Here is an 18,025-nt window from a genome sequence, read left to right as displayed (position 1 = left end):
TGCGGGGCTGCCGTGGGCTGGGCCCGGCCCCCGGGGCCCGCACCCCCTCCCTATATCAGCCGTGCCCGCGGGGCAGCGCCGGCAGAGTGACCCTGACAGCCCCCGGCCCCTCGCCCAGCCGCTCCAGCCATGGATGACATTTATAAGGCAGCGGTGAGTGTCTCGCCTTCGGGCTGTGGGATGGGGAGGGGAGTCTGAAATGGCTCTAGGGATTTTTGTTGTACGTTCCCCGAAGCTGCAGTAGCAATAATTCAGTGGAGAAATGGAAATGAGAAATACTTATAGGGCAGCAACTTTTAGTCAACATCCTCATCCAGGACACAGACCCTTCCTTCTCATGGCTCTGGAAGTTTCACACTCCTCTTACAAGTGTGAAACTCTCAACCTGCTGTTTAATTATTTACAATGACCCCCTGGTTCACCACTGTAAAGCAGGGAGATGGCTCCTAGGTGAAGCTATAAATCTCAATAAAACCTGCGTGGCATAGGAGATGACTCTTGGTTTTAGCCCAGACAAAGCAGAGAAGGATTTCCCAGGAAATAAATATTAAATTCAAATAATAACATTATGGGTTAAAACTCACCCTCTTCTTTCTGATGCTTTACAACTCTGCCATTGCTATGTTTCCCCCTTCCTTAACTGAATATTTTTTCAGGAAGATTTTAGAAAACCCGTATTTTTTTTCTCAGTTATTTCCAAACCTCCTCCTCTGCTTTGCTGCTCCTGGTCTGTGATGTGCAGAATCGAGAATGTGAGCTATGCCCTGAGGAACTTGGAGCACCCTTAGGCTATTTTAACTTCCCCAGCTGCACACTGTGCTGTGTAAACCCAAACTATTTGGTCTGTAATAAGAATACTGCATTATTCTGTAACATAGACAGACATAGAGATGTCTGAGTGGAATAAGGATGAAAATAGATTCTGGCTTGTGTGGATTGCTATTGCATCCATAACTGGATTTACAGTAAGAGCTTTTTGGTGCTTTTCCCCCCTTAAACATACAGCTGATCAAGTCTGATTTTAAGTAAGAGCACAAAAAATGCATCATACAAGTCTTATAATTATTCCAAGGCTTTTAGAGGGAAGGAATATAGTCCTTGGTAGGTAAATTGAAGGAAAAACCCCCAATGCTCACACATCCCCTGTCAGCCTTGAACCTCAGGGAATGGAACCCCTGTAGTGATCTTGATAGTGTGAAAATGTCCCCCAACCAACACCTTCAAACAGGAGAAAAATGGAACCTGTAAAATCAAAGAAAATACAGGCCTTTCTAATTAAGGTTTTTAGTTAAATATGTTCTCTGTGACTCAAGGCACACCCTCTTTCCTCTTTGCATAGGGACCACATGCCCATTAATTAGGTAAATGTAGGGTTTGAGTCTTGGGCATTAATTCCCAACACCTTTACAGAGGCAAAACAAGTCCAAGCCAGGCACAGCTGAGACAAACAGCACTTTTGTGGATCTATTTCCCACAATTTAGACTGTAAGAAAACATTTACCTGTGGAAAAAAAAAAATAAAAGAAATTAACAACTTCAGTTTCCCCTGTCTGACTTCAAATGGAACCATGGGATGGAGAGAAGAGCTGATAGAAGTAAAATACAGCAGATTTGGCCTTACCATGGCTGCTGCTGTGTTGTGAGCTTGGAGCTTGCCTTCTCACAGTCAGAAAAACCTGTTCCTGGAACAATGTGGAGGGAAAAGAGGAATAAGGCAGCAAACAGCACCCATGCCTGGAGTGAACTATGAACAGCTCAAGAGACATGTCTGCAACAAAAATGTCACTCTATAGCAACAATGCATTGTATTTATATATGCCACATCTATCACTTCAGTACTCAAGGAGGCTTCAAAAGTGAATAGTTGTATATTTTCTGCATGCTGATAGCATATATTAATATTACATTTATGCCAAATCCCCTACGTGCAGCCAGAAACCCCAATGGATTTTCATCTTACCCACTCATGCCTAGATAAGGGTGTGCAAACGCAAAGCTATTTTGGGAATATTTTTAGGCTCTGTTAAGTGGTGCCCAGAACAGTGCCAGGGACAAGTGTCCAGATAAAGGGCTGCAAGGATAAATACCAAAGCCTGGGAACAATCGGGGAGCTCATCTTTATCTCCAGCACCTCTCTCACCCAGGCTTATAAATAGCGACTGCGCCAAGAGTGTTGTGTTACAAAGCACGACGTGGCTGTGGCCATCGTGGTGGTGGCTGTCTTTGCTCTGCCCAAACAATGTCTACAGAGGCCCAGCAGCTGCCTGCCTGCCTTCATCACTGCCAGAAACACTTTGGGCTTGGGTTTCCTCCAGCAGCAGAGAAAAATCCTGCCACTTGTCAGAAAAATTTCTGACAAGTCCTCACCTCCTAGAGCATGGGGAGTGGGATAAAATGCTCTGCCTGCTTCCCACAGGCTCTGTCCCACTCAGGAAAAGTACTTTTTCTGCTTCTTGTTGCAAGCAGAAAGAACCAGCTGGCTTTTGCAAAACCATTGTCCTTTGGGGCAAAAGAATCAGTGTTTGCTCCAAGACAGTGCCACAACCCTGAGTTGTGGGGTTCTGCCCCAAACAAAACATGGCAGGGATGGGTGTTGGGGGCCGCTTGCATGGGGGCAGCAGCAAGGAGACTCTAGTGGGGTCAGACAGGGCAGGCATGGGGTCCTACCTGGCTGGGTCTAGAGAGGCTCTCAGCCAGCATAGGAAGGTGCTGTCATGGATGCTACCAAAGGGGCAGTTGGACATGGTGGTGAGGGCAGCAAGTTCAGCTAAGCAGTACCTGGAATGAAGCCAAAGAGAGAAATGCACTTAAACAGGTATGGCACAAAGCTGATTGAATCCCCTTTGCTCTCCTTTTTGTTTATCTTCATTAATTCATGGTGTCTAATAAGCTTCCACTGATGGTCTGTGGGGATTGAATTAGGGCAGAGTTTGGAAACAGTCTGCCAGCCCATGGCAGCTAATGCCTGTTGGCTCCACAGGCCATTTCTTCAGAGATTCCCAAAACAGGCTAAAGGGAATAGCAGCTCCCTTCAGAGCCAGATACCTTTGTAATAACACTGGCTCAGGTGGAAGCAGAGCAGTTCAGTTCTGGATAGCTAAGGAGTTTCCTGAATCTGGGGCTGAAAAATAACTACTGGGGATAGTCTTGTCTACCTGTCCCTCCCTAGGGAACTCTCAAGCACGTCTCATCTCTGATCTGGCATTGGCCCACATGTGAGCAGCCCTCAGCAGTGCAGCCATCCTGCAGTGAAACCTGCCAGCAACAAGAAATTATCCCCAAATGGTTGAGAGGCGTGTTCTTTTCTCAGTGGGCTTTCCCTGCTTGTACAAAGGCTATTTCTGCCATGTATTAGCATCTACTACTCTAGAGAAGTAATGCTTGCTTCAAAGGAGAGATGAATAATTTTTTTAAGGGGAAGAATCTTTTAGACTACAAAAACTTGTGGTGTCAAACCCCCCGTGGTCTGTGAGGTTTGGCTGACCCTGGCAAAGGCTGTTGAACAAATAATGTTTCCTTTTAGCAATTAGAGATGCTGACAAAATTAAAATGACTTGGTGTCTGTGTTTTCTTTACAGGTTGAGCAGCTGACAGAAGAGCAAAAAAATGGTAGGTGCACCTTCAATCTGACACCACAGGCTAAAGTCAAGCTCCCCAGCCAGCAGCCCTGCCTGCCTCAGCAACAACACTCTGGAAAATGCTTTGGCCAGACTGGCCAAGGCAGGGCATGACCCAGGGATTCTGATCCACCAGCATTTCTAGCCAGGCAGTTTCTGCAGTGTGCCTGTCCCACAACAATACCTGGGCACTGCTGGGGCACACAGGCAGAGGAGGCTGTGCCTGGGATGAGCCCCCTGTCTGCAGGTCGAGGTGCAGGGAAGGACCCCCTCACATCTTCTCTCCCCTCTCTCTCTCCAGAGTTCAAGGCTGCCTTTGACATCTTCGTGCTGGGGGCAGAGGATGGATGCATCAGCACCAAGGAGCTGGGGAAGGTGATGAGGATGCTGGGGCAGAACCCCACCCCTGAAGAGCTGCAGGAGATGATAGATGAGGTGGATGAAGATGGTAAGAAGTTTGGGTTTCTTCCACTCTCCCAAGCACCATCCCCACATCTGGGGGTGTGGGAGCCATCTGTGCAGTTGTCAGGATCTGTGCTGGGGGCAGTCACAGCTGTGGGGTGCAACCTGCTGTGAATTCAAAGGACACTAAACACCCACCCAACCTCAGCATGGTTCCTTTAGGGAATTTCCAGGCAAAGAGAAACTATAGAAATTTTTATTCCCACAATGATCAGACTGCTTGAGCTGATCTTGGGGGGTACTGTGAAATTGTACAGATCCTTTTAGAAAACAAAATATAGGCTGAATGTAGGAACTGCCATTTCAGAAATGCCACTTGGAGGCTTCTATCATCAGGAAAGTCTCTCACTGCTCAAGTGTGCACTCCCCCACATATCTGTCAATACTGATTAAATCAGTGTACTGATGATCACACATAACAAAATACACTGTGGGCATTTGGGCAGAAATATCACACCATGTAACTGGAAAATAAAAAAGCAGTTAAAAATCAGGCAAAAAAGGAAAGCACCTGAGTAATTGAAAACAACACTACTATACTGTGGGTGCAAAACCACACTGCATGAATACCTGCCTTCTGGAGCTTTCAATATTAATACCTAAATTAGATGGACAGGTATCTCCATAGCAGGAATTTCCATTATTTGGTGCTTCCAGAAGGACTTTTGCCAAGGCAAAATGACTGTGAAAGGTAAAAATCCACTTACAAGGTCAAAGAAGGGCCTCAGTCACTTATTCCAGCATCTGAGAGCTGACTCTTGCTGCAGGGCTGCTTTTCTGAGTTTTGGCCTTGGTTGCTGAAGGGAAGGATGATCCCTCATTGGCATTGCCCATCTACCCCCCACAGTTCCAGCTGATGGCTCCAGCTGGGCTCCCCTTTCCTGCATTCCTCAAGCCCAGTATGAGAAGAGACTGCAGCATCAGACCTTATATTCTTCCAGTTGCCAGCTGTAGAGACACTGTCTGATGGCAGTCTTAGTTTTTAACTTAAACAATAATGGGTTTAACACCACCACTTAAGGTTTTGCGGTTCGGAATGAATGTGGCTGTGCAGGGAAGCTGGGTGAGCTCATCTGGTGAAGCTGCTCATGGAGAAGTGTGGAGCTCAGTCAGGGTCCTGGTACTGACCAGCTGAGCCCAGAAAGTCCATTTTTCCCACAGGCAGTGGCACCGTGGACTTTGATGAGTTCCTGGTTATGATGGTCCGGTGTATGAAAGATGACAGCAAAGGGAAAACCGAAGAGGAGCTCTCAGACCTCTTCAGGATGTTTGATAAGTGAGAGTCATGAGGACAGTGTGGTGGGGTGCTGGGAGGGGTGCAGTCAGCCCGGGCCCCCTCCCCAGCAGCTCTGTCTGGTCCTGAGCTCTTCTGTCCTGGCACAGAAATGCCGATGGTTACATTGACCTTGAGGAGCTGAAGATCATGCTGCAGGCAACGGGAGAGACCATCACTGAGGATGACATAGAAGAACTGATGAAAGATGGGGATAAAAACAACGATGGCAGGATTGACTATGATGGTAGGAGTCTTTCCTGCATGTGGTTTGGTCACAAGCCCTTGGTCATCCCTCTGGGCAGCTCCCGTGGTCTTGATTGCCTTCTCAGATAAGCATGAGCTCATGCAGGCAGTGCTGGGCAATACATCTGACAGGAACATGTGTGCACAGGGATGGGGGGGCTCTTACACTTGTGAAATGGGAGCAAGGACCTGGGGCTGCTTTAACTGTTCCCTTGCTGCACTGAAGCACTGCCAGTTTTCACCAGCCCCCTCCTGCCCCCTTAATACAAGCACCATTTCTGAGGGGCTGTATCTTTGAATGTGATGTTAACAAAATGACCCCCAGACCATTTCTGAGCTGAGTCAGAGGCCGTGTCCCCCACCCCCAGCACTCACCTCAGTGTTTTGGTGGCAGCTGATGGTGACGCTGGGCTCCAGTGACATTTCTAGCAGGGGTCACAAGGAGTCCTCGCTACAGTCAGAGGAACAGTAGCCATCCCCCCTTGGCCTCTCACATATCGTGAGGGTGGAAAAGGAGACAGGGCTGGGAAAAGCTGCCAAGGGCATACTTGGCACTTGTGAGGGCACTTGGGTCTCACCTCACACCTCTTGTCTCCAATGTCTTCCCCTTGGCAGAGTTCCTGGAGTTTATGAAGGGGGTTGAATAAATCTGAGGCCTGATGGACAGCTTGAATCTCCTAAACCCTCCAGCTCTGCATCTCATCTCCTTGACTAAGCCCCCTGGCTACCGGCATGAAGACTGAGTGCTGAGAAGGGTGGCCAGAGGGAAATAAAACCTGTTAATACCCAGTGCCTCAGCTGGTCATTCCTTGGAGCTTCAGTGACAGCTTCACCCCGGTTGTGTACTCATGATTAATGAAACCACTGCTGGGGGCTACTTCTGGCAAGGTGACATCACAGCTGGAGCTTTAAGCCTCCATGGATGTATTTTGCTGTCAGCCCAATGGTGAAGTGCATCCAACAAGGCCATGAGTGCTCAGTGGGGAGCTGCCATGTTCCATCTCCTCACCCCGCCATGGTGAGCAGGCTCAGGAGCTGGCACTGGTGCCTGCTGGTTTAACTGGAACATTGGCAGCATTTTAGCAATGAAATGTGGATTAAAATCCACTTCAGCCATCACTGAAATCCATGTGCCAGGGACAGTCCCACTCCTCCCTACTCTCATCCTGGTTATCCTGGATAACACCCCCCTCCTCCTCCCAGCCTCACTGGCACCCTGTGATGCCAAAAGAAGACCTCAATTTGCTTTGGAAACATGGATAAAAGCCATTCCTAAGCTGGACTGGATGCTCCTTCCTGTCTCTCCCAGCCTGGTGGGAGGCAGGTACTGGCCTCTCCTAGTCCTCCCACAGCCCGGGGTGGGAGCCCCACTACAAAAAATGAGACACCAAATTTTCCCTGACAAATCACATTGATTTTGGCCGCTGAGAAATGCACAACCCCACTCTGGGTCTCAGCTCCCAGGCACAGGGTGACAGCAGGGCCAAGGAGCTGTGCTGTCCCCAGGGGCCCCGAGCACCGTCTCCTCTCATCCCAAGGAAGTGCAGCATTCCTGTGGCATTAGCAGCTCTCCCTGCACATAGCTGCCTCCTCCCATCGAATTACAGCCCCAGCACAACTCACACATTGCAGTCGTGTTGCTAAAGTCAATCGTTTACCCAAGCAAAACAAACATTGGCAGGGCAAGGCACGGGACTGTGTTGGTGCAAGCCACCCTCAGCCCTGGGTGGCCACACTGCTGGGCCAGTGCCCCAAGTCTACTGGCTTGTCCTTCTGCTTTTCTTCCCCAAAGCAGATTTCCATCCCCTCCCATCCTTCTGTGGAAGTAACACCCTAAAGCAGCTGTGACACAACCTCATTCATAGCAATAATGAAATATTGCAATCTCATTTATAGCAATAATGAAATACTGAAGTTCAGGGCAAACAGGCCTGAGGTGAAAACAGGGACAAGAGATGTGGTCAATTGTCTGGAAGGACATGGCTGTGTTTTTCCTCTGGACAAGCAGCATTAAATATTTTGCTCAACCATGGCTTGTAACAACAGAAAAACTAAGAAAATGAACCTGTCAGCTAGAAACCCAGGGTATTTTGGAAAATGCTCTAACACAAACATGTGTTTGACACACTCAAAGGAGTCTTCCCAAGGGTTCTGAGCCCTTGATGCCATATGTACTACAGATTCAGCAGGACTACAGGTGCACAGAAGGCAATGGAAATATGGGTCTAAGAACCCAGTGACAGGAAATGCTCCCAGGTGTTAACAGATTCTGTTTCCAACTGATCTGTAACCTAGAGATGGAAAAGAAACATTTTCCACCTCCATGGTGTAGCAGCAGCAGCTGTTTCCCACTGAAACCTGTGAGGACACAGCACATCCTCATGTTTTACCCCAGGCCTGGGAACCTCCAGAGCTGCCAATAGCTGGGTTTCAGCCAGGAGCTGGGGTGATGCCAGCTGTCCCCACACCCACGGCCACCCAGCCCACAGGTAACCCACACCTGCACTCACATCACATCAGGCATCACTGACAGCCCCCTTATCCTCCTCTGTCCTGGCCAAATCCCAGCATCCAAAAAGGACTTCTCCAAGATATTCTCCACTGCTTACTTACAGGCTTTGGCTTCCTGGAGGGTGAACAAAGGAAAAAAATAAGGTTAACCCCTTCCATTCAGTCAGCTTGGTGGCTTGGACTATGCTGTGACCCAGGGAAAAGGATGGCTGGGAAGAGCCACCTGTGCCTTGGCTCTATGGCACTGGCAGCATAAAGCCACTGGCTGCCCACCCTTTTCCAAGAGGAAAGCAGGGAAGGAGGTGGCTGCAGGGAGAAGACAAAGGTAGCAGCCAAAACTTGTCACTAGAAGAGAGCAGATACACTGGGGCTATTTAGGCTTTTTCCATCCTTAGGACAGGAGGATGGGAAGCCAGGAAAACTGCTGCCAGGCTGGACTGCCTTAACACACTGCCTGTCCTCCCAGTCAGACAGCAAATGCTGCAGGGTGAGGAACTGTGGGTGGATTTCACTGTTGGCTAAAACAGAGGAACAACTGCACAAGGAATGTAACACGACATGACAGGCCAGTGAGTGGGTGAGAAGGCTGAAAAAACAGTCACCCCTGGAGGATCAGCCTGGCTGAGCCCCCACACAGAGGATGTGCTAATAATGAATGAAAACCACCCTCAGGAATCCATGTCTCTGTGCAACTCCAAATCAGCTGTTTTCACCACATGTGTAGTGAACCTCTGGTGCCCAAAAGCATTCAAGTAATGGGACCCAAGTACACGTTGTCTGAGGGGAAAAAAAAGCAATTAACTTTTTTTTTTTTTTTTAATCAGGCAAAAAGTCCTTTACCAGTCTCTAGAACAGTCCCTAGATCTGTGTGCTCTTACCTCCCCAGCAGAGACAGGAGCTGTGCAGGCAGGTGACAGCAGCCCATGCCACCGGACACTGCCACAGTTCTCAGGCCATTTATCTGCTTGCCTTTGCTGTAAACTCCTTCCCTGGTTTGCAGCTTTACCAGTGTATTTGAGGCCTCTCCTCAGCCCTCAATAACACTTTGCTGTGTGAACCAAGTGACTGCAGGAAGCTCAAATTTTGTACACACTGCCCTAATAAAACCTCTTAATGAATCTGCCAGCAGGGCAGTGTAACATGAGCTAAGGTACATCAGATAAACACTTCACCAACCCAAAGCCTCTGTGGTGCAGAAACACCTGCAGCAGCCTTGAAACCTGGTCAAAGCAGAACTCATGTTCTGTTGCTGCTTCTTTTTGACCACACTATTGAAAGGCAGTGAAGGCGGACAGAGGAATGTGTCCAGCCCTACTTTTCATCATAACTGTGGACATCAGTGTCCCCAGTGAATACCTTGCCCCATCAGCAGATTTTGCAGGGCTTTGATTTCCCCACCCCAATTCCGTGCTCTTGGCTTTCAAAGCAACATCTCACCTTTGCCAAATGAGATGATTTGGTATTTGGTTACACGCCCTTTGCTCTTTTTCTTTTTTAAATCAGAGAAAGGAGCCAAACTGGAACTTGATACTGAGTCCTCTTAATTGCAAAAGGGAGAAACAATCTGCAGCAAGTATGACGTACAGCAGCAGCAAGCATGAGATATGTAAGCTGATGTACAGCAGTTGTTAAGCACTGAGATGCTTCTGAGCTCTTTGTCTTCCTGCAGGATACCAAACACTTCATCATGAGAGTTCTGAAGTCTTTAAATATCAAAGATGACAGAGCTCTGCGTAATAGGAATAGCTTCAAGTGGGCCACAGCTGTCAGTTCCCCCTCCTGGGCTCTCTATACGTAATGCCCCAAAAAGGATCTCCAACCTCACTTCACCAACAGAACTTAAATGATTACACAAAGCAGGAGGATGGAGACCCACCCACAGGCAGAGTCAGCACAAACTCCCCTGCACAGCTTTCCCTACTGGGCTGGGACAACTGTACAGAGGAAAGCTGTGAACAGAGGTGTCACAGGGTTAGCAAATGCAGTAGGTGGTCACTGATGTCCAGGCAGCGTCCTGCAGAACCACCACGTGTGCAGGGTGTACACAACAAACCTGACACCAACCTGCTGTGGAAGCTCACAAAATTCCTGTCTCTTGCTACACAATGATGCCTGGATTAAGGTTACGTTCCTCTGTGCTGCATTTTGTCACGCAGCCGCTATTTTGGTCAGAAAGTCAGCAAGCCCTTATTTGGGAAGCTGTCCCACTGAAGGGCAGCATGAAGGGCAGCGAGATGAAGAGGCTGCTCCTGAAGGCAGGCCTGAGGGAGTTCCCTGGAGCCACAGGAAGCCCAAATCTTGCCCTCTGCTTCTCGTCAATGCTCCAACATCCTTTTCTCAGCCTGACCCTTGCCTCTCTCTTCCCTCAGACTGCATCTTGTGGGTGACCTACTCCCACAACACAAGCACGCCAGGGAAAACATCAAGGGGAAAGATTTCATCAAGATGAAATCTCCCTTCTTATATGGAAAAGTTTTAGTGCCAGAGATTTAAAATGCAGAACTTCAACTGCACAGAAAATTTGCAGACACACAGGTAAGGGGTACAGACTGACAAACAGCAAGTGTTCTTTTCAGAGGCTTTTCTTTCACTCTTGTAACACACATCTACACCAGACTGACCACACTGACCATTGCTGGACCAGCCACTCCCATCTCCCTCAATACCTGCAAAAACTCCACTCTCTGTGTGCCTTAACCATCCAGCAAGCAGCAGAGTGAACCTTGCCAATGAACTCTGTCGTGCTGTCACTTCGTATTAAATGTGCTTTTTACTGATACCTTTGCTGGTGATCCTGCAAGTTCCTCAATGTAACAGGCTGACAAACACCAGACTCCACAAAACCCCAAGAGATGCACACAGCAGGAATGAGACAGCTGAGGGCTACAAACACCCCTGACTTTACAACCTCCTTGACTTGCAAGTTTCAAATTAGTAAATCTCTACGTTGCTTAGTTTAGGGCTGGGTGGGTTTTTCTAATCAGTCAAAACCAGTTAAAAAATGGGAACTGGGAAAAGATTTTTGAATTTAAGCCAGAAAGAATTCAAACTAACACACAGAATTTTGGTAACTGGCTTAACTATTCAAAAAATAAACCACATGGACTGGGTGTTCCAGGTAAAATTATATTTTTCATCCAGCAAGTGTTTTGCTGCCCTACTGCAGTCGGAAGGTGGGTGTGAAGTTCCAGCCCTCGTGTGGCTCCACGGATTTACCCCACCGAGTGGACAAACCGCGGAACTGCAACTGCAGAACAGCTGGGTGCATTCCAACAGGCGCCTCACGCCAGAAGTGGAAAACTCGCCTGAGTCAGTTTTGAGGCGGCCCTGGAGAGTGAAGCTCTTTCCTGATGTACAAAACAACAGGAGCAAAACCCGGGCTCAGCCCCTCCTGGGATTTTGCATGTTTTTCCTCTCATATCCCCAAGCCAGCATATTTTATCAGACAGTACTTTTGCAACTGGAATGAAAGACATTCTTTAAAATCAGTCACTATTAAAAAATGTGTATTTTGTGTATCTCTAAACCCTTACATGTTCCCATGGATAGCTCCATTAATGCTTCAATACCTACAAGTATTTCAGGATACAACACACGCAACTCTAACACAAACTCCTGTGGTCTCCACCACCACAGCCAGCACTCCTTACCCTCGTATTTCCTGGGATTCCCACAGCTGTACGAACTACACAGCAAAACAGCAGACATGTAACAGACCCTGGAAATCTCACCTTGCTGTAACAACACCAGGAATTACCACTAAAGTCATGGTACCCGAGAAAGAAAATGTCACCCCAATTTTCAAAAGCACAAGGAAGATCTAGGGGACTACAAGACAGTCAGGCTCCCCTGGATCAGCACTCACAGGCTTGATGCACAGCTGGCAGCTAAAATGCTACTCAAACAAGGCTTGTGGAGGGCTCTCCTCACATTCAGGAGGTGAACACTTTGTTACATACAATTTTATTTTAAAAAAATGCTGTAACACACATGCCAGTAAGAAAACTGGGTCTTCTTATTGAAGCACATCAGTCCTTTTTCTGCTGAGCAGTCTGCTGAGCTGCCTGCTGAGCTGCCCGCTTGGCATTGTTGGCCTGCATCTTCTTCAGCCCCTTTTTGTTGTGCTTCTTTGCAAATCTCATGTTCCTCAAAAACTTGGGATCAACCTATAAAGGAAAAATAAGCCATGTTGCAGAAGAGATATATAAAAACATTTATAACTCCATATTGTTCCAATTATTCCCAAATACAGGCTGTGACTAGCTCAGACTTTTTTCTATTTTTTTAACAAAATTATTTTAGTCATCTGCAACCAGGCTTTAACAGCTATTTCCTTAACCACCATAAACAAACAAAAAATATCAAATCCCAGGAATAAACATAAAGAAAGAAAAGGATGGGCAAAGCTGCAGGAGAGGCAGGACTGAACCTTCAATGAGCTTTGCAGAAGACAAATTTTTACATCACTTCCAAAAAGCTTTGTAGATAATGACATCTACAAAGAAAATAAAACACAACCCTCCCCCCAATACAAAATTTACTGTTTTCACTTTTGAGTGTGGAAAAAGATCCTGTTGTACCATTTGGATAATCTCAGAAAAAGCAATATACTGTCACTGTCATGTGTTTTCCTCAGAAATGCCAATTCCTCTGATTTTGTAAGTGAAATTATCTGGATTAGTATAGGTAGTAAAACAATATTGAAGTAGAGAGAATAGGAGAAGGAGAGGAGGAGGAGAGACAGCAGGACTCAAAAGGGAAAGGAACCACTTCACTGGCAAGTGTTTGTTTTACTGGAAACAGCACTCAGTGATAGCCACTGAACAGGACAGGGACAGAACAGGCCACTGACTAAAATGCAGTTTTATAGACAAAAGGGGCAGATTTCATGTGGGTTAGAAACATCCCAGTTGCATGTCAGGTAAGTAAAAGAACTGAACCCCACAGTGCTTCTGACCACCTGGAACACAGGCCTCTGGCTGCAAAAAAATTGTCAGTCAAAATAATAAAAATTCTGGATTTTTTTCACAGTTAAGCCCCAGTGACCCAACAGCCTGGGAATATCAGTAGAAATACTCACCCCTTTGAGAGATTCATATCTATGAGTTTTGGGCTTCTTGATGCCATTTCTGTGCCACTTACGGGCTATGTGGAAAACAAGACAATTCCTTTACTTACAGTCTCTGCTATTATTTACCAGCTGTATTAGTTTCTTTTTAAGCATACCTGACTATCAAAATGATGTGGAATACACAATTTTCAGACCCTTCCTATCCAAACTACATTTCAATTAAAACCACATCTCTATGCTCATCCCTCTACATTGGCTTCCAATCCAAAGATTTCAGGCACCTCATTAACTAACAACACACTGACAGCACCACCAGCAAGCAGCCTCACTCATTAATAAATCCAAGCACTTGTGGCCAGTGTCAGAGGGCACTGTCACCCACCATGCAGGACCAAGCACAACCTACTCGTGACCTCTACTAAGTCACAGCACTGATGAGAAGACCTCAGGCATGAACTATTTCATCACTGTGGCCATCTCTGGATTGCACAGGATCCCAGAGATGAAGCTTTTCAGGAACATCAGAGAATGACAGGATGGTTTGGGCTGAAAATAACTTTGAAGACCATCCTGTTCCACCCCCCTACCAAGGGCAAGGACATCTCTCACCAGACCAGGTTGATCCAATCCCTGACCTTGGACACTTCCAGGGATGGAGCAGACACAGCTTCTCTAGGCAACTTGTGCCAGGGCCTCCCCACCCTCGAAGGGAAGCACTTTTCCCTAATATCCAACCTAAGCCTACTCTCTGTCAGTGTGAATCCATTCCCCTGTGTCCTGTCACTGCCTGCTCTTGTAAAAGGCCCCTCTGTCTGCTTAGTTGGTGATGATCACCACGGAATCACTCAGGTTGAAAATACCTCCAGTATCTTCGAGAGTCTAACCTATGACCCAACACCTCTCTGGGCAGCCCATTCCAATATCTAAGCACCCTTCCTGTGAAGAAATCCTTCCTGATGTCCAACCTAAACCTCCTCTAGCACAGCTTAAGTCTAGGACACACCTGTGTGCTGTCATCTTATTGCTGGTTACCTGGGAGAAGAGACTAACCCCCAGTTTTTTAACATGAAAGTTCCTATTCTTCTGTTTACGTATTAATTCTACATTAAGCCCAAACAAGTCCCGACTCATCACACTCCTTTAAACACCGCCATTCGATCTCTGTGCAGCACCACCTTATCTCGCTGCAAACCCCCGGCCAGACCGTGCTGCCATCACCGCGCCGCTCCCAGCCCGGTTAAACCCTCCTGGATCCCCGCCCCGCTCACACTGGTTGTGCGTGGTGTGGTTCTTGGACTTGGCCATGGTCGCACCTGCGGGAGAAACACACAAGGCTCAGCCGGGCCGGGCTGCTGAGGGGCGCCCGGCTTCCGCAGAGCCCGCCCGGCCCCGAGCCCCGGCTATGGCCCCGCTCCGACAGCCCCGAGCCCCGGCTGTGGCCCCGCTCCGACAGCCCCGAGCCCCGGCTGTGGCCCCGCTCCGACAGCCCCGAGCCCCGGCTGTGGCCCCGCTCCGACAGCCCCGAGTCGGCCTGCGGATGGTGGCGGATGGTGGCGGGGCCGCCCTTACCGGAGCCGCGTTCGTCTCCGCCGCCTCTGGACCGGAAGAGAGGGAACACCGCGGGGGCAGCCGGGAATCGGGGCCGGACCGGAACCCCACGTTCTGTAGTTCCGCCCGGCAGATTCCCCGTTGCTTTCCCGCAGCGCCGCTCTTTGCTCGCAGCGCCCTGGTTCCCGCGGCCGCCGCTCCTGCTCCGTGAGGGAGCTGACGCTGCACTGCTCCCGCCCCGGGAAGGCCCCGCCGCGGCAGAGCCCGCAACACCCAGCGACGTGGCGGACCCGGTCCCTCAGCGACGCGGTTCCCCCAGCAACACGGTCCCCAGCAACACGGTCCCCCCACTTAACGTGCCCCCCGGCCATGGCTTCTGCCGGCCGGGGCGAGGGAGCCGAGAGCCGAGGCCGCCCTGCCCGGGGCCCTGCCCGGCCGCCGAGGGAGCCTGAGGCCCTCGGCCCCATCGAAGTCCGGGCGCGGTTTGCGCGTTCCGCCGCGCTCGGGCAGTACAGTCACACACAGGCAATGCTCCTCAGCGCGGGTTCGTTCAGTGCCGTGCATCTTTATTTGTGTGAAGAGGCTCGAACTGCTCTGATTGCTTTCAGACACTGGATCTGCATGTGCCGCCTCGGTGACCCCCAAAACCCCCCATGCTCAGCAAAGATGTGGCACAGTGCAGGGGTTTGTGCCGTGTTCTGACCATGCTGGCCATGCTGAGGCTAAAGTTTCAGTCCTGCAAAAGACACGGACTGAGACTTAGGTATTTTAGTATGTGAAAGACACTAAAATGATGACAACGATGGGAAAAATTCCTTGTGTAAAGGGTAGACATTGCAATGGTTTGCCCAGCATGGTGGAGGAGCCACCGTCCCTGGAGGTGTTCAAGGAAAGACTGCATTTGTGGTTATGGGTTGAAACATCTCCCATGGTGAAGTGTCACAGGAATAAGGAGAACCAAAGACCAAGCTTGTCCAAGCCCCTTGGGTTGTGTCTGTTGACCAATTGTAGAATTTCTGGCTAAGGTTGCTGTCATTTGAAATGGGAACCTCTGAAAAATGAGCAGAAAAGGCCCAGGCTCTTCTGTGTTGTGGGAACATACTGCAATCTTTTTATGGCATTGCCTGTATTTTACAATGAGAGGAACAAGTAAATTGCTTAAAGTAACAGACTGAAAAAAATAGCCTAGAGACTGTTTAGTCTTGTCAGTACAGAGAATGAACTGGACATTTTTTTTCAGCGGCTGATTGCTTGTAGAGCAATTGCTACTCTGCCTCAAGTTCAGATACCTATAAACAAGCTATTCCTATTATAAAAACAGGGGAAAATAGATTATCCTTGGTAGATGGGCAATGCTGATGAGAGTGAAATGAAAATATGCAGGAAAAAGAAAATTAATTCAATTTAATTTCAATATTTCTCTTATTTTGAGCAAGACCTAAGATGCAAAGTGTGTTTGGCTTCACTTCCCAGTCCCATCCCCATTCTAGGTGGCTGTTGTGTAAAAATAGATGAAAATAGCAATATTCTTTTACTGGCACTTTGCAGCTGGAATATGAAGGTCTGCTCAAAATCCTCTTTGATATGCAGACATCTGACTTGATGTTTTTTTAAAATTCCTTCCACTGTAGTGAGCTGCAGTCTTAAAATATTTGTGCATCACTGTGGCCTGCTAATTGCAGCCAACAGTAGAGAGCAACCCTGACTTTCCTGATAACACAAAGAGCCAAGCTCAGTGGAAGACAGAACTGAATCCCAGAGGTGTGTTTGCCTCCTTTGTATTTCAAAAGGCAGAAAGGCTGCCAGCCCCCTTAGCTTGGACATTAGATAATGAAAACTCTTGTTCTTTTTAACTAACTTCTGAGCCTTCCTCCACAGGAAGAAACAGAAGAGTTTACTTCAGGGCTCTATCTACCTTTTCCAAGTTTTTTGAGGGTCTTGCTGCAATTATTTCTGTTGGAGTTCCCTGGGAGTCTTTCCCAGCTACTGCTAGCCCACCCAGATAAGCAGTCAGACAGGTGGGGATTAGAGAAGCTGTGCTTAATGCCCAGGTGATTGCAAGATCCATAAGCCAAATTATTAAAATAAAACCGTGGAAGAACATTCAGTTCATGGGGTTGAGCATAACATATTTAGGGTAGTTTGTAAATCACTGCAAACCAATGCAGAGTATGAGGTGAAAAAGATGATCCAAGGCAGGATCAGGGCCTGTGTACACTGCTGAGTGATCAAGCCCCCTTGAATTTCTCCCATGCCTTGATGAGCTGCTGTGGCTCTAATTATGGTGTTACTGAAGATGATTGGCCAGTTCAAAACCTTTAGTCATGCTTCTAGTGATTACAGACTTAATTAGTGCATGTTAGCCCAAGTGTCCTCTATTAAAAGAGCTGTTAAATTAAATAGGATATTAATTACTCTAGCTGCAAAACAGTTATGAAAAAATCATAACATAAAAATCTCACAGTGCCTTTGACAACTGTGTCTCAGTCACTGTCCTTGCATCATGCACACTTATGCTGATTGATCTCTGTCAGGTTTGTCACGATTTTCATGCTGACACATTTCAGCAGCCTCCCCTAACTTGCCTCCTCCCTCCCTGTGAGGTGACTTTGGCTTGGGGTAAAGAATTCCTGTGGCTGCCCCATTCAGTCATGCCAGGGACTGTCCATTGTCCAGCATGGTGCCGGTGCCACAGCTGAGCCAGGATGAGTTTTACCAGGGCTTCAGCAGAGGCTGGGGCTGGTCATTTCCTAAAACATGAAGAAATTTCCTTCTCATTTTCACAGGAAGAAGACAAGGAAAGGCCATGTTCATGTAGGATGGACACAGTGTGACAGCACAGCTCCCCAGTGCCCTGAACACAAAACCAGTGACAAGCACGTTCAGGTGTTGATCAGGAGTCCAGCTGACTTTGCTTGGACAGAATGCAGGGCACCCCTAAAAACTGCTCCCTTGTGGAGAGGTATCAGGGAGTGGGGAGAGTTCGGGGGTGCTTTTGGCTATCCCTGATGGCTCACACAGGATTTCAACCTTGGGCTGCTCCCAGGGCAGCTCAGGCACTTCACCCATCCCCAGGCTCAGTCTGCAGACACCACTGAAGTGCAGCTGTAGCATGCAGGGCTGTGCCTCATATGGCCACCTTCATCACCCTCCCTCACCCCAGCAAGCAGAGCCAGGACTGGGCTGTCGGGCAGGTCCCCGAGAGGTCCCTACTCTGGCAGGTGCCGGTGGCTTTGGGGCGATTTTAGGGCTGTTCCCAGCCTGTGAGCAAACAGGCTGTGCTGTAAAGCCGAGTGG

At 48.3% G+C, this 18,025-nt stretch overlaps 2 protein-coding genes across 2 annotated transcripts; one reads left to right on the top strand and one right to left on the bottom strand.

The window, feature by feature from the left end:
* Window positions 1-6,390, top strand: TNNC1 (troponin C1, slow skeletal and cardiac type). Its single transcript, XM_023935492.2, has 6 exons — window positions 1-153; window positions 3,579-3,609; window positions 3,919-4,065; window positions 5,241-5,355; window positions 5,463-5,599; window positions 6,214-6,390. Exons 1-6 carry the CDS (start codon window positions 130-132, stop codon window positions 6,243-6,245), a joined length of 486 nt encoding a protein of 161 aa, XP_023791260.1. The 5' UTR covers window positions 1-129; the 3' UTR covers window positions 6,246-6,390.
* Window positions 6,391-12,055: 5,665 nt separating this feature from the next.
* On the bottom strand, window positions 12,056-15,236 carry RPL29 (ribosomal protein L29). The gene is made up of 4 exons (XM_086845547.1): window positions 14,750-15,236; window positions 14,449-14,493; window positions 13,190-13,254; window positions 12,056-12,275 (listed from the first exon to the last, which is right to left on the bottom strand). Exons 2-4 carry the CDS (start codon window positions 14,483-14,485, stop codon window positions 12,138-12,140), a joined length of 240 nt encoding a protein of 79 aa, XP_086701673.1. The 5' UTR covers window positions 14,486-14,493; window positions 14,750-15,236; the 3' UTR covers window positions 12,056-12,137.
* Between the last annotated feature and the right edge of the window lie 2,789 nt (window positions 15,237-18,025).

This window comes from Cyanistes caeruleus, chromosome 11, assembly GCF_971803275.1.
Source record: "Cyanistes caeruleus chromosome 11, bCyaCae1.hap1.1, whole genome shotgun sequence".
In the NCBI taxonomy this organism is placed as follows: Eukaryota; Metazoa; Chordata; class Aves; order Passeriformes; family Paridae; genus Cyanistes; species Cyanistes caeruleus.
The sequence above is the reverse complement of the archived record's forward strand: the minus strand, read 5'-3'. Positions and strand labels throughout refer to the sequence as shown.